The sequence below is a fragment of the Neofelis nebulosa genome, chromosome 11, assembly GCF_028018385.1.
Source record: "Neofelis nebulosa isolate mNeoNeb1 chromosome 11, mNeoNeb1.pri, whole genome shotgun sequence".
Lineage (NCBI taxonomy): Eukaryota > Metazoa > Chordata > Mammalia > Carnivora > Felidae > Neofelis > Neofelis nebulosa.
The window spans coordinates 36915889-36931347 of NC_080792.1; the positions used below are offsets into that span (position 1 = coordinate 36915889).

Below are 15459 nucleotides of genomic sequence, written 5' to 3' on the forward strand. Positions count from 1 at the left end.
AGGAGATGTAAGGGTCAACCAAGGATCTGGGATGCAACGAGTCCTGCGTATCGGTGCCATCCACAGAGAAAAGGCCCTTCTCACAACACAAGGGCACCATCACCAGGACGATAGTCTGTAAGGACGATAAACCTCAAATGGAATCTGTTCTCGACACAAAGTCAAATCAGGGCTGAGTGTTCCTGAAGCACAGCAGAGTCTTTGGGAAGCAGGTAACAGGAGAGGTCACAGGCCAAGGGATAAGACACCACCATGAGCTCGTCGCTGGCGCACACCAGCCTTGAGTGGCTCGCCAGAGTGGCGGTGGCAGTGAGGACAGGGATGGGAGCCGTTTAGGCCGACCACGTGCTCTCCAGAGACCCCCCCCCCCAGAACATTATGTTGATTCTGTGACCTGTGCAAGTCCTCTAGTTGCCCCATGCAGGCCCTCTAGTTGCCCCTCTGCCTGACCCTGTTGCCCACTATAGTCAATTTCATCTCCTCCATGCTGCCCCACCCCACCCTCGCCCCAAAAGCTGACCACACTCCAGCCTGATCCACTTGCACCTACTCAGGACAGGATCCCTTCTTACTCTTCCTCAATCCCCCCTCCAAACGGCCACCTGAGGATGCAGGGAGGACCACGTCAGAGCCTTGCCCAGCTCAAGTGACGGGGTAGGTCTGGCTTGTTGGGGCACTTCCCGAGTGTGGGGCTCACAGCCAAGTCCTGGATGGATCAGGTTATCACGTGCCAAGATCCATGGGGGAAATCAGAGGATTCTCCCAACTAAGCACTCTTTTTCTCAACTACAAAATGGGGATGATGTTATTTATCTCATCACGGTCTCATTTATCTCATCACGGATTAAAGGAGATAGTGCTTATAAAACACCTACTATGGTGCCTGGGGCCTGGTCAATCTTTACTAACTGCTACTTTTATAACTGATGGTAGAGTTGAAAGGTGGTCTCAAATTCCTTCAACTACACAGAAGAATATGCACATACATATGCACAACACACACATATGTCCTTATGTAACTGAACATAAATGAACATGAAATGAAACAGATAAGATTGATACTATATCTCTAGCACAATTTTTAAATTAAACATTAAAAACTAGAGGTGCCAAGAGCATCTGATTAAAGCTTGAAAGAAGAGAACATAAAATGCATTAAAAATTCATAAACTTTTTGCAATTTGAAGGTATTTTAAAATCTGTAAAATAGTCATCCTCACTTCTACTGTTACAAGGCTGGAACCAAGCTAAATAGAATTTCTTTCCACAAGGCCATCTCAGAGAAAACAAAAAGAAAGGTATATGATATGCAAACTGAATTAAAAGTTCGACCATAACCTTCTCTTACCTTTGACCCAATGAGAGTGTACAGCCACTGAATGGTTTCATTGTGGTTTATTACTCCATTCATCCCATCCACATACAACATAATCTGGCCCAAAGCTACAGAAGAGAAGAGAAGAGAAAAGGGAGGAGAAGTTATGGTTTTACATGTATATGCAATCTTCAGTGATCATAATGTCGGTTGAGATTTTCATATTTTAAGTACACGGTGTGTTACAAACTGAATCTGAAGAGATTTCCTGAGCTCTTCTGAAATTAGCTAAATCTCATCTCAGAGAGAAAGTCTTGACCATGGCAGAGGAAGCAAGGGCTATTCCTGGTGTCTGGAAGATGCAATTAAGGTACCAAATACAGTGATTGTTGTTTCTGTGTGTCTTGATGCATAAATGCATGCTTTTATGTTTCTATATCTGTGTGCAGTCCCAGACGGGGCAGCCATACCCCCGGGACGGTGTCTGGATTGTGGCCTCCCACTGGGTCCAAGAGGAAAAATCAAGTTTTTAAAAGCAACCTGGCAGGTCTCAGGTGCTATGCAACCCTCCTGATTATCATTTTAATCCTTTAGATAAGAGATAAATACGTATTTTATTATTTGTAATTCCTTTGAAAGACTGTTCAGATTCTTTTAAATGTCAGAAAGCATGAAAAAAATAATTTTTCAGACACCAAGCCCCAAATTCTTAGTTAAGGAAAAGACAGTCACTGCATATTATCATTTTTCACCAGAAAGAAAAGATAGGCCATATTACTGCCTTGTAAAAAAAAAAAGTATTAACTCTAATTTTTCAGTTCCCTTAATATCAAAATCACTTGGGATTCTAGATAATGAACAAGTAAGTTACATACATGACATAAATAGGCTTTCTTAGATCACGGTGACCTCCTAAATCCTTTCACCCATCATTAATTGGCAAAGGATTAACATTTGCAGGCAACACTTTTTTTCGTGGTCACAGGACATATCATTTTAGAAAAGTGGAAAATACGGAAGAGTGAAGTGAAAATAATTCAATAATGCCACCATAATTCAAGGATAATCATTCTTAACACACAGATATATTTTCTTTTATTCATTATACGTGCACACATACACATGTTTATATGTAGGTTGTAGGAAAATGGCGCTGAATGAAAAGAGTAAAGCATGAAATAGTGAACATACACTAATTCCAAGCATAGAAATATATGTGTGATGTTAGAAAATACTTACTTTCTTAGCCAACAAAAGATCAAATAACAAAAACACACAATTGCTGTGAGAAAAAGGATGCTCTTAAACATGCAAAAACTCAAATTTTCAAAAAACTGAATATATGCTTGGCACAATAAACACTACATTTGTGAAAATAACTGATTAATATTCTACTTATTGGTGCAACACTGGAGACACTCCTGTTAAAATCAGGAAAATTAAAAGATGGTGCCCACTAAGCCCCATGATTATTTAGCCCTATTATAGAATTTCAGGCAAAATTTAAAAGACATGAGAATTAATGAGAGGTAGGAAGTTTGGAAATGAATATATAATACTGTCATTCTTTGCAAGAAATATAGACCTGATTAAAAATTCATCTACAGAATTTACAATGAAGAGATCACAATTACGACCACTTTATCATCTTCATGAGAAAGGTGTATGTAACATACAAAGAAAATCAAAGTTTAAGGTAAAGAAATAATAAACAGCCATATGATAGTATGATAAAGCTTAGATGATTTACTGTATACACAATTCATACAAATTTCTAAGAAAATACTAAATGCCAAGAGAAAAAAGTCAAAAGCATTTCGTAAGACAGACAACAAGCTATTCTACAATAACACACCAATTTGTCCATCATCACTATAATAAAAAAATTAAAAAGATAATGAGGTAGCGTTTTCTGTTAAATCAGCAGAGGTATTTTTTTAAAAGAAATAATTAGGTATCAAATGCTTAAGAGGTTCAACAAGTAACCTCACACATTACAGGTGGCAAGGCAAACTGATACAAATCCTGTAATAAAGCTACTCAGTGCTGTCATTGCTTTAAAATAATTTCATTTAATGCCCACTGTGTGCCAAGCTCTAAGGGGGCACTTGAAATGTTACTCCCATTTAACAGAGGGGAAAAAAACACAAGGCTCTTGAAAGTGCAGGAACTACTCTACAAACCCCATTGATACCAGGGGGGCCTGGGTGGCTCAGTCAGTTAAATGACCGACTTTGGCTCAGGTCATGATCTCACGGTTTGTGGGTTCGAGCCTCCCGTCAGCTCTGTGCTGATAGCTCAGAGCCTGGAGCCTGCTTCGGATTCTGTGTCTCCCTCTCTCTCTACCCCTCCCCTGCTTGTGCTCTCTCTCTCTACTTCAAAAATAAACAGACATTAAAAAACAAAACAAAACAAACAAACCATTGATACCAAGGGGCGGAGGCCACCTCCAGCCAGGGTAGGCAGGGTAGGTGGGCTCCTTTATGTCAGTACTGAGAGCCTTAAAGTGCTCTCTGAGCTCTTCCCCATCATGGTGATTTCAGGCATCTGTACTAAGAAAAAAACCCTTAAGTTAAAAAATAATAATAATAATAATAAAGCAGCAGTGAAGACAGTCACTGAAGTGTCACCTCTATTAAAATATTAACTAATACCTGGGACACTTGGGCAGCTCAGTCAGTTGAGCATCCCAATTCCTGATTTCAGCTCAGGTCATGATCTCGCCATTATTGAGGTCAAGCCCTGCACTGGCTCTGTGCTGAGCGGGCAGCCTGATTGGTATTCTCCCCCCCCCCCCCCCCCGCCCTCTCTGCCCCTCCTCTGTTCTCTCTACATAAACAGTACTAAAGTAAAATGAAATATTAACTAAGACCTAAATATCTATCATAGTTTTAGAACTCAGCTCCAGTTAATGACTGAATAGGTTATGTCCTAACCCATTAAATGCTTCTGATAAAATAATTAAAAAGTAAAAAATTATAAACATGACCTAATTCAACAAAACAGTCAAATCTTCATGCATAGAAGGGAAGGAAAATACATGAAATATTAAACTTATGATTGGTATATGTTCTTTGGATATGTTTTTTTCCCTTTTGTATTTCCCACTATGGACATCTATTACATCTGTAATAGAAAAGTAAATAAATAGACAAGAACAAAATATGATTGTTTAATAGAAAGTGTCCGGTGTTTTTCTTGGTTTTTAGAATTTATTTCCTAGCCCATCCCTCTCCATATACCTCCCTCCTTCAGAAAGTTACAGCCCACACTTTCAAGGAATAACGCTGAGAATTCAGCACATTCTACCCCCATTTTTTCCCTTTCCCCCTTTCTTTCCTCCTCTCCCACCCAAAACAAACTGGCAAATCTCCAGGGAAGGGAAGCGTGTGCCACTGTCCTCTTCCTATTCTACTTCACTGTTGAAGCAAATCCTCCGGCAGATTTTAATACTTTCTTCTAAATTAGCCTAAAGGCACGGGGGAAGCAATCTACCCTCTACCCTTTGGAGAGATGCACCCCTAAAGAGGACCGTGCCTCTAAGGCTGAAAAGCTAGGAATGAAGATTTTCACCCTAACAGCTCAGGGCCACCCACAATGCAGGAAGCCCAAAGGCCAAGGCCCTACTACCAAAGAAGGTAGCAAAATGAGATTTAAAAGCCAACTTGAATTTCTGTAAGTTTTCTGTCAGCGGCTTCCCTCCAAGATTCTATTCTTATTGACAAATCACATGGAGGCAACTCACCAGAAAGTTCACGTCTAAGGGAATTCAAGTTTCTGATCACACCAATTTATCACATTTTGATCCTCAGAAGCTTTCCCACTAGATCTTTTGTATCCCAGCCCTAATGCGGAAGCACTGCTTGCTGTAAAATCCACCGCAGACACAAGAGGGCGCTAAATGGATTGAAGTGGGTTAACGCTGCTCTGATTCAACCACAAAAACCCACCAACCTAAATGTGGGCGGATGAATAGAACTCACAGAGAAAGAAAGAGTAGATGGCCTGGGTTGCGGGAGGCACGAAAATCAGTGATTTGCATTTTCAAAAAGAATGAGGAAGATGAGGATGTCAGAACGGAGGAGTGGGTAACAGCCCAGGTCTGAAAACAGAGTGCTCAGGGCACTTGCTGTTCTGCTGCTGTGGAATTTACTCTGGTCATACTTATGAACATTTGTGCTCCAGTTTCCTCATCTCAAAGGTGAGATAGTAAATATTATAGTATCTATTTTGCAGGGGTGTTGTAGGGATTGAGTTAGAACAATGCCTGACTCAGAGTAAATGTTCAATAAATAAATTACCTCACTGAAGTCCCTTAGCCACTGAACAGAAGCACACATTGAAAGAATCTCAAAGACATGAAGTAGGAGAGTAGACCTTCTGCCTAATGCTAAGTCATAAAAATTTCCTCCAGTTTTCTCTAAAAATTTTATAGTTTGGGGGTGCCTGGGAGGATCGGTTGGTTGAGCGTCTGACTCTTGATTTTGGCTCAGGTCATGATCCCAGGGTCGTGGGATCAAGCCCCACATGCTGAGCATGGAGAGTAAGAAATGGACAGACGACATGAATAGACACTTTTCTAAAGAAGACATCCAGATGGCCAAGAGGCACATGAAAAGATGCTTAATGTCGCTTCTCATCAGGGAAATACAGATCAAAACCACACTGAGATACCACCTCACGCCAGTCAGAGTGGCTAAAATGAACAAATCAGGAGACTATAGATGCTGGAGAGGATGTGGACAAACGGGAACCCTCTTGCACTGTTGGTGGGAATGCAAACTGGTGCAGCCACTCTGGAAAACTGTGGCGGTCCCTCAAAAAATTAAAAACAGATCTACCCTATGACCCGCAATAGCACTGCTAGAAATTTACCCAAGGGATAGAGGAGTGCTGATGCATAGGGGAACATGTACCCCAATGTTTATAGCAATGCTTTCAACAATAGCCAAATTATGGAAAGAGCCTAAATGTCCATCAACTGGTGAATGGATAAAGAAGATGTGGTTTATATATACAATGGAATACTACTTGGCAATGAGAAAGAATCTGGCCATTTGCAGCAACATGGATGGAACTGGAGGGTATTATGCCAAGTGGAATAAGTCAGGCAGAGAAAGACAGATACGATACGTTTTCACGCGTTGTGGATCCTGAGAAACTTAACAGAAGACCATGGGGGAGGGGGAGGGGAAGGGGAAAAAAGAAAGTTAGAGAGAGGGAGAGAGGCAAACCATAAGGACTCTTAAATACTGAGAACAAACTGAGGGTTGATGAGGGGTGGGGGAGAGGGGAAAGTGGGTGATGGGCATTGAGGAGAGCACCTGTTAGGATGAGCACTGGGTGTTGTATGGAAACCAATTTGACAATAAATTATATTTAATATAAAAAAAGAAGATTCTCTCCCCCTGCCCCTCCCCTGCTTATGCTTTCTCAAAATAAATAAAAAAAATAAAGAGACGTCTACTATATGACTAAGTCATTATAATACACTTACATACACCTATACATATACACAATCCTTCTCAAAATAAATTTATAAAAAAATGTTTTTAAAAATTGTAGTTTTAGTTATTTAGATATATAATCTGTTTTGACATAATCTTTGTGTAAATTGTGAGGTTTAGATTAAGATTCACTTTTTTCCCATACACATTTCCACTGAATCCAGCACCATGTTTTGAAGAGACTATTCTGTTTTTATTTACCTGCTTTCACAAATTTGCAAAAAAAAGGAAAAAAAAGTCAATTGGCTATGTTTGTGTGTCTCTATTTCTGGACTCTCTCTCTTCCATTCATCTATCCCTTTGCCAATACCACACTATCTTGATGACCATAGCTTTAGAGTAATTCTTATAATCAGGTAATAGGATTCCTACAATTTCACTCCTTTTCAAAATTCTTTTGGCTATTCCTGTCCTTCGGCCTTTTCATATAAATGTTAGAAACAGCTTGTCTAAATCTACATAAAATCTTTCTGGAAGTATTAGGAGAAATGCATTATAAACTTTAAGAACAGACATCCTTACTATGCTGACTTTTCTAATCCATGAACAATTTGTTTATTAATTTAAATCATCTGATTGCTTTCATCAGTGATTTGTAGTTTATAACTACAGATTCTGTATATGACTTTTTGCTAAAGTTTAAGGTTTTCACATTTTTTGGAGCTACTGGAAATCATATTAAAAAATTTCCATTCTCAACTCTTTATTACTCTCATATAGAAATAAAATTGATTTTTGTGTGTTGACCTCATATCCTGTAACTTTGCTAAATGTATTAATTCTAAGAGTTTTTAGGTTTTGTTCTTGTAGATTCCTTCAGACTTTCTACTTAGACAATAATGCTGTCTGTGACCAAAAACAATTTAATTTCTTCCTTCCCAATGTATATCTTCTTCCTTCCTCCCCAGCCCCCATCTTGCCTAACTGTACTGTACAATGTTGAACAGGAGTGATAAAAGTAGACACCCTTGCCTTGTTCTCAATAATTTGAGGAAGGCATTTAGTCTTTCACAATCATGACATCAGCTGTAGTTTTTTTTTTTTACATTGTCCTTTATCAAGGCAAAAAAGCTCCCTCTAATTTCTAGTTCGCTCATTTTTTTTTAATAAGTAAATGCTGATTTTTGTCAAATGCTTTTTCTATTTCAACTAATATCATGTGGATTTTCTGCACATAATTAATGTCGTGGGTTACACAGAGTGAACTTCAAATATTGAACCATCCTTGCATTCCCTCTTGGCCATAGTGCATTATTCTTTTTATATATTGCTGCATTTACTAATATTTGCAGAAGATTTTTGCTTCTTGGCTCATGAGAGATACTGGTTTATAGTATCCTATCTTTATCTCTTTTCCTATCATGGTAATTCTGGTCTTATAAAATGAACCATTGGTGAAGCATCCTCTCCTCTTCTACTTTCTGGAAGAGACTGTATGATATTGGTTTTATTTTGTCTTTAAATGTTTACATTAACCAGGAAACTACCTGGGTCTGGAGATTCCTTTTTAAGAGTAGTAACTGCAAATTAAGTTTCTTTAGTAGACATTGTTAGTAACAGTTAAAAATAGGGCTAACTGGGTTACCCATTTTACCTTGGGTGAGTTTTAATAGTGTGTGGTTTTTAAGGAATTAGACCATTTCATCTAAGGTATCAATTTTAGGTGCTTAGAACAGTTCATAATTCTCTTATTACTCATTTAATGTCTGTGGGGTCTATCATAATATACTGTCTTCATTCCAGATGTTGGCAAATTGTGTCTTTTTTTTCCCATCATCATTGTCATTTTTTTCAAAAAAAAATCTATTTTTATTTTTGCTTCACTGTTTTGTTTCCAATTTTGCTAATTTCTACTCTTTATTATTCCCTTCCTTCTACTTGCTCCAGTTTCTTTTTTTCCATTCTGTTTTCTTTTTCTTCCTCCTCCTCTTCTTTTTTAAGTTTACTTATTTATTTTGAAAGACAGAGAATGCCAGAGACAGAGAGAGAGAGAATCCCAAAAAAGAATCTGAGAGTGAAGAGCCAGACGTGAAGCTCAAACTTATGAACCATGAGATCATGACCTGAGTGAAATCAAGAGTTGAACCTTAACAAACTGAACCACCCAGGCGTCCCTTTATTCTGGTTTCTTAAGGTGAATGTTTGCATTATTTTTTCTAAGATAAGCATTTAATGCTAAATAGTTCCCTCCATGCATTATTTTAATCACATTTCACAATTTCTGCTATTTTGTTTTCAATTTGTTCAAAATATTTTCCAATTTCCATCAAGAAGTTCTAACATCGAAATTATTTAGAAGTATGTTAACTTCTAAGCATAGAGAAATACACCTGTTATCTCTGTTATTAAAAAGTTCAATTCCATCATGGTCCGAAAACCTATCATATGGTTTTGTTTCTTTTAAAGTTGTTACGATCTGCCTTATGGCCCAGGATATGGTCCATCTTGGTGAATGTTTTACCCACATTTGAAGAATGAGGGTACTCCACTGCAGTTGGGTGGAGTGCTCTGAGATTCTCAATTGGAGTCAGTTGGCTGGGGGTGCTATATAGTTCCTCTATAGCTTTGCTGACTTTTAGCTGACCAGCTCTACTGATTACCGGAGAGGAATGCTGAACTCTCCAACTATAACTGATGATTTTCCATTTCTTATTTCAGTTAAGCTTCTGCTTTATCTATTTTGAAGCTCTACAGTTTTTTTTCATTTCTGAGTGAACTGATGCTTTCATCATTATAATGTCCTTCTTTACTCCTTGCTGTTTTATTATTACTATGATGATGATGATGATGATGATTCTGGAGTCCACTTTCTCTGATGTTAACATGGACTTCTTTTAATTAACATTTGCATGGTATTTATTTCTGTTACCCTTTGCTTTTAAACTACCTATAACATTTTAATTAAAGTAGGTTTCTTTCAATTTTTTTTATTGTTTATTTTTTGAGAGAGACAGAGCTCAAGTAGGGGAGAGGCAGAAAGAGAGAGGGAGACACAGAATCTGAAGCAGGCTCCGGGATCCAAGCTGTCAGCACAGAGCCTGACGTGGGGCTCAAACCCACAAACCGTGAAATCGTGACCTGAGCCGAAGTCAGAGGCTTAACCAACTGATCCACCCAGGCACGCCCTAAAGTGGGTTTCTTGTAGGCAACATTTCATTGGATCCTGTGTTTTCATTTTGATTATCTCTGCCTTTTAAGTGCTATGAGTAAGCCAGTTATATGTAATTATTGGTGCATCTGAAGTCAGGTTTATCATTTCTGTTACTGAGCCCATCTAGTGAGCTTTTTATTTTGGCTATTTTCATTTCTATACTTTCCATTTGGTTCTTCTTTATATCTTCTATATCTTTCTTTACTTAGATTTTCTATCTTTCCATTTACTTCAATAGCATTGCCCTTTCCTTCTGATGCATTTTTAGACTGGCTGCTTTAAAAGTATTTAAAAAGTCTAGTATCTATGTTGCCTTGGCACTGGGGTGTGTTGATTTATCTCTTCCCATGCAAGTTGAGATTTTCCTATTTTATTGTATGCCAAAATAACTTTGGCTTATTTCCTGGACACTTTGAAAATTTTAAGACTCTGAATTTTGTTTAAATATTCCAGAAAATGTTGACATTTTTGTCTAAGTAGGCAATTAACCTGGTTCAACTCAAGCCACAAGTTCTGACCTGTCTTTCATGGGCTGTGGTTCTAGCACCAGTTCAGTTTTCAAAATTCTCACTGTGCCCTTTGGATTGTCCCACCCAGTGACTGGTTTGAGACTTGGGCATGACCTGCCTTGTTGCTTCATTCCCACATTCTGCGGTATGCTGTTTAGGGCCAGATTCATGCATGTACAGTTTGTGTGAACACAGGGCTTCATGAAAAAAATCTTCAGGTAACTTTCCTGAGCTCCTCCTACATAACTCCTTGATACTTTTAGGTTCCCTGGGGTTCCCCCTCTTAGTCCTTCAGCCAGAAAGCTGGGCCATTATATACCCTGATCTGCCACTTATTTTCTGTGACTGTGTCCATATCTGGAGTCAAGCTGTGGGAGAACCATGGGAAAGAAACAACATGTGTGCCTCCGAACCCTCTCGTGACCACGGTTCTCCCTCCCAGAGAAAGTTTACGCCTTCCCTCCCTCTGAGTTTTGGGTGCTGCAGGCCCCAATTGCACACAATTACCATGGCTATTCTCACTATGGCATCACCTAGGGGCTAGGGTGCAAGATAACACAGGAAAGGATAAGAAACGTGGGTAGCTTTTTTACTCTGAGTGTCTGGAATCCTTTTTCCTTCTACTCAAGCCAAAAGCAGAAGGCTGCTTCTGGAACGCTCTCTGTCCATACCAATGCTCATTTCTGGGTTTCAGGCTGATTTGAGTCCAGACCAGAGGACACAAGAAAAATGTTAGAAGTACCATCATTTCAATGCTATTTCAAAATCTAGACTTTTTCCTCCTCTGCCATTTACTCTTCAGGGTCCTCACGTAGTTGCCCTATGTTTTGCCCTAACTTACACTTGTATTTAATGGGAGACATGGGATCGCGTTTGCTTATTCCATCTCACCCAGAATCCAGTCTTCTCCCTGTTCTGCTTTTAGAACAAGAACCCCAGGGATGCTTGGGTGGCTCAGTCAATTAAGCATCCGACTTCAGCTCAGGTTGTGGTCTCACTGTCTGTGGGTTCGAGCCCACATAGGGCTCTGTGCTGACAGCTCAGAGCCTGGAGCCTGCTTCAGATTCTGTGTCTCCCTGTCTCTACCCCTTCCCCACTCACACTCTGTCTCTCTCAGAAATAAACATTAAAAAAATTAAGAGTAAGAACTCCAGCAGCGACATGGAAGGTGACTTGGAGAGAGCAAGTCCTATGGGGTCTTGGCCTCTGGAATCTAACCCCATGGTTTTCAATACCTTCTCTCTTCTCCCCTCCCTCCCTCATTTTTACTTTCCTTCCTTCCTTATGTTCATTCTTTTTTTCTTTTTTTTCTAAGTTGGAGGTCTTTTACTCCAAGAAGCCCTTACAAGGAATCCTTGTCAACAGGTAATTCCCAGACACTTTACTGGATTTTGACTACTTCCCACACCTTAACACTAGCCCCCCACCCCCACCCCTGCAGTGGATCCCAAAGGGCCCTGTTAACAGCACAGAGCACCCAATCACCCAGGCTAGATACTGGAGCTCTGGGTGAACCTGCATCTTCAAAGACCCTTACTGGGTTATGGAGCCAACCTAGTGAACCTGCACTGCTTCTTTCAGGAAACAAAACACAATAGAAAATAGAATAAATTTCATTTATTCAGATAAGGACTATCTTTATTCTATTGTAAATCTGATTTTTTTTTCCTGGAGGCGTCCGGCCCCAAGAGTTTAGAATCTACTCTTCCAGATTCCTTCCCTTCCTTTATCCTCCACCTCTAAAGAGTCACCTGATTCCCTCATTTCTTCTGTGAAACAGGCTTCAAATTCATCTTGTCTTCCCTTCATCCCTGCCTCAGGTCTGGCTTCCATGATCTTTCCCAAATTGCACCAAATGCTGATCCCAGCTGGTGTCCCTACCTTGACTCTCACTCTTTAGCCTAATCCATGGTAGATATTGTTACCATTCCGTTTTCCAAAGCGTCAAACACATCAGCTAAAAGCTGGAAAAACTTCCGGCTCCCTCCTGCCTTAAGAGGGGGACTGGAACCCTCACCTCCCTAATCAACCTACCTGCCTTTCAGCTTCTTGCCCAGACCACCTGGGCTTCTGGGACTCTGAACCTTCTGCCATTATCTAAGGGCTTCAACGCTGAACATATCAACCTTGAATTAGTTACCCGCACCTCACATTTAAGAGAAGTCATTACATATAAAATATACATTCATTCTACAAACCAGAGTTAGATGTAACTTTTCTTGAAGAAATTCTTACACATCAGAGAGGTACAAGAAAACAATCCCTAATTGGTTATTTGCCTTCTTATACGTGTCCTTCCTTTTGGCCCAAGTGCCAAAAAATGCCATGGAAGAAGCTGAAAGGTGATTCCTCCCCGGCAGAGTCATCCTGACTTTTTCAACAAAGCACTCCAACGTTACTGCCCTGTGTAATCTTTTAATAAACCCTTCAACCATTCTTTCTTCTTATTCAATATTATAGTGAAATTTAAGGTCACACATATTCTAGAAACAGGTACAGAGATTCAAGAGCTGTATTTATCTGCTTAAGGGAGTTGGTTAAATTTAGGCCTAAGTATTTTTAATGCAGTGTTGTTGTTGTAGTTGTTTAAAGTGCTGTTGTATCTATACAACACAAAGTGCTGTGTGATATACCTATATCACATAATTTACTATAAAACAGCCCTTTTATGTACTAGACAAGGCTTCAGTTTGTAAACTAACGTATCTACTTGCATAGTTGACCCTACAGTTCCATCATGAAACCAAAGATTCCTCCCACTGAAGTTTGACTATTTCAATTTACCATTCTACATCACCTTCCCACGATTTTTTTTTTTTTTTTGCATGTTTGGGTAGCTTTTCACTTTGATTTGTAATTTCAAAATTACAAAAAGTTATAGGAATAGCACAAGCAACCCTTGTGTACTCACATACATTTTGCCCAAATTTATTAACTGTTCACGTTGGGTACTGTGTACTTTATCTTTGTATCAGCTTAAAAATTTTTAAATAAAAAAATGGGTATATTTAAAGTGCATAGCATGATGATTTGATACACACACACACACACACAGGGAAATGATTACCATAGTCAAGCTAATTAACCTACCTCTTCACATAGTTAACATTCGTGTATGTGTGTAGAGATCACTGGAAATCTGCTCCCCCAGAATATTTCAGGAATTCAACATAGTATTAGCTACAGTCATCAGGCTTCTACATTACATCTCTAGACTTACTTATTGCACTTACCCATTCTTGATTTTCTTTTCACAAAAGCAGGAGGAAGGAGAGCCTATCCTCAGCCATTTCCTAAGATCAGATATTTTACCGTTTAAAAACGTGACTGCAAATTACTATTATTTATTTAACCCAAAGCACAGAAAACCAAACCGACTCTATGAAAAATTAAAGAAAAATTGCCTCACAACAAGGGGCAACTGTCTGCGACCAACAATTATTAGTGGTCACAAAGGTATTTTCTGGAGGGGGGGGAGGGTGACCTGTGACTTGCCCATTGGGAGTGAAGATAGATGTTGTCGTGTTCTTGGATACAATTCGTTCTTCCTGGAGGCAGATGTAAGCCCAAGACTGACACTGCTTTCTTCAAGCAGAACACAGTGGGTGCTCTGACAGTCTGCAGTGAGTTCTTAAATCAAAGTTATCTCCAGAGAGGGAAAAACCACTACCACTAAAACCTTACCTTCTGAAAAGAGCTAATTCATCTGAGACACAAGACTTCAACTTATTTTAATCAGACCATTAGAACTCACTCTTCTTAATTCTGAAATGGATTTGCAGATCCCCAATTTCCATTATTCACCAAAGTCCGCAGTAAATAGTGAAAAGAGGTTAATAATGTGGACATTCTTGGAACTAAGTGGAGACCGTGGAGTCTGAGTTACTATCGTCAGCCCTAAATAGCAGGCCCGGGCCCAGTTTTCCCCAAGGGCAACTGTCAAAGAAATACTCTTTCGACACTGATTACTGCATGAAAATTAAGGAGAATAAGCTGCCAATTCTAGACTGGAGACAAGAATTTAATCAGCACAAAGAGCTCCAACAAGGTGTCAGAGTTTCAAGTCCCCTGCTGACATTTAGTAGTATTTGCAATGCAAATTTTCCAAAGCATTCTTGGAAAAATTACTAACCTCTCTTCACCCGTGAATGCCCCAAAGGTCCCCAAGATAAATTCTAAAATAAATCAGGACTAAGGGCCTCATTTGACACTTGTAAGTTTAACGACTAAGTCTCAGATAAGGGAGGGCCTTTCACCCAGGCTCCCTAAAACAGGATCATTGGTGTGGTTCTTTCTGACAGACCTTCCCATCAGGTCATTACGCAGACAAGCCCTGTCCACATCCCCCTTTCCCATCTAAGACCACTCACACAGGACCAAATTGTTTCTGGCCGATTCCTTCACCTTCCAAACCCCAGCTTCTCATGTTGCACATTTAAAAGTAGCCCTTCCCCAGCCATCGCTAAAGAAACAGCCTCGTTATAGCCAGGGCTGTTATGGCCTTGATCACCCCTCTGCTCCCTAACTTCTCTCAATCTCTGCCATTGTACATCCCCCCCATTTTTTTAGATAAGGAGAAACCAAAGAAATGAAGAAAAGTTTAACACATTAGCATCTTTCGAGCTTCTAAAAATTTTTAACAGACCACTAATTTTTCTACGAAGAGTCACTCTAATGATGTGCTCCATGACGATCTCCCAGAACTCATAGGCAGTGACATAACAGCACATGCACACACCCTTCCTAAGGCGTCACAGAGCCAGAGATGAAATAAACCACAAACTCCACAGGCCCAGCAATGACTCCAACTTCCTGCTCATCTGAGGTGTTCCATCTAATTCTGCTTTTCCCACAGGGTCCCAGGGTGGCACCAGGAGTCTGTGGCAAGGCACTTGAGTGCCTCTGGGGAAGGAGCTCCTCCCCTGGGCTAGAGAAGGGACACACAGGAAGCAAACACAAGAGTACCACCCTCCGAGT

At 39.8% G+C, this 15459-nt stretch overlaps 1 protein-coding gene across 14 annotated transcripts in view; it reads right to left on the bottom strand.

The window, feature by feature from the left end:
- The window catches only part of FHOD3 (formin homology 2 domain containing 3), a 471816-nt gene that overhangs the window by 193207 nt on the left and 263150 nt on the right, over nucleotides 1-15459 (bottom strand). For all 14 annotated transcript variants that reach the window (XM_058692315.1, XM_058692316.1, XM_058692314.1 and 11 more), the window contains one exon: nucleotides 1349-1443. In XM_058692315.1, the coding sequence (XP_058548298.1) occupies nucleotides 1349-1443 (95 nt within the window). The remainder of the gene's footprint in view (nucleotides 1-1348; nucleotides 1444-15459) is intronic.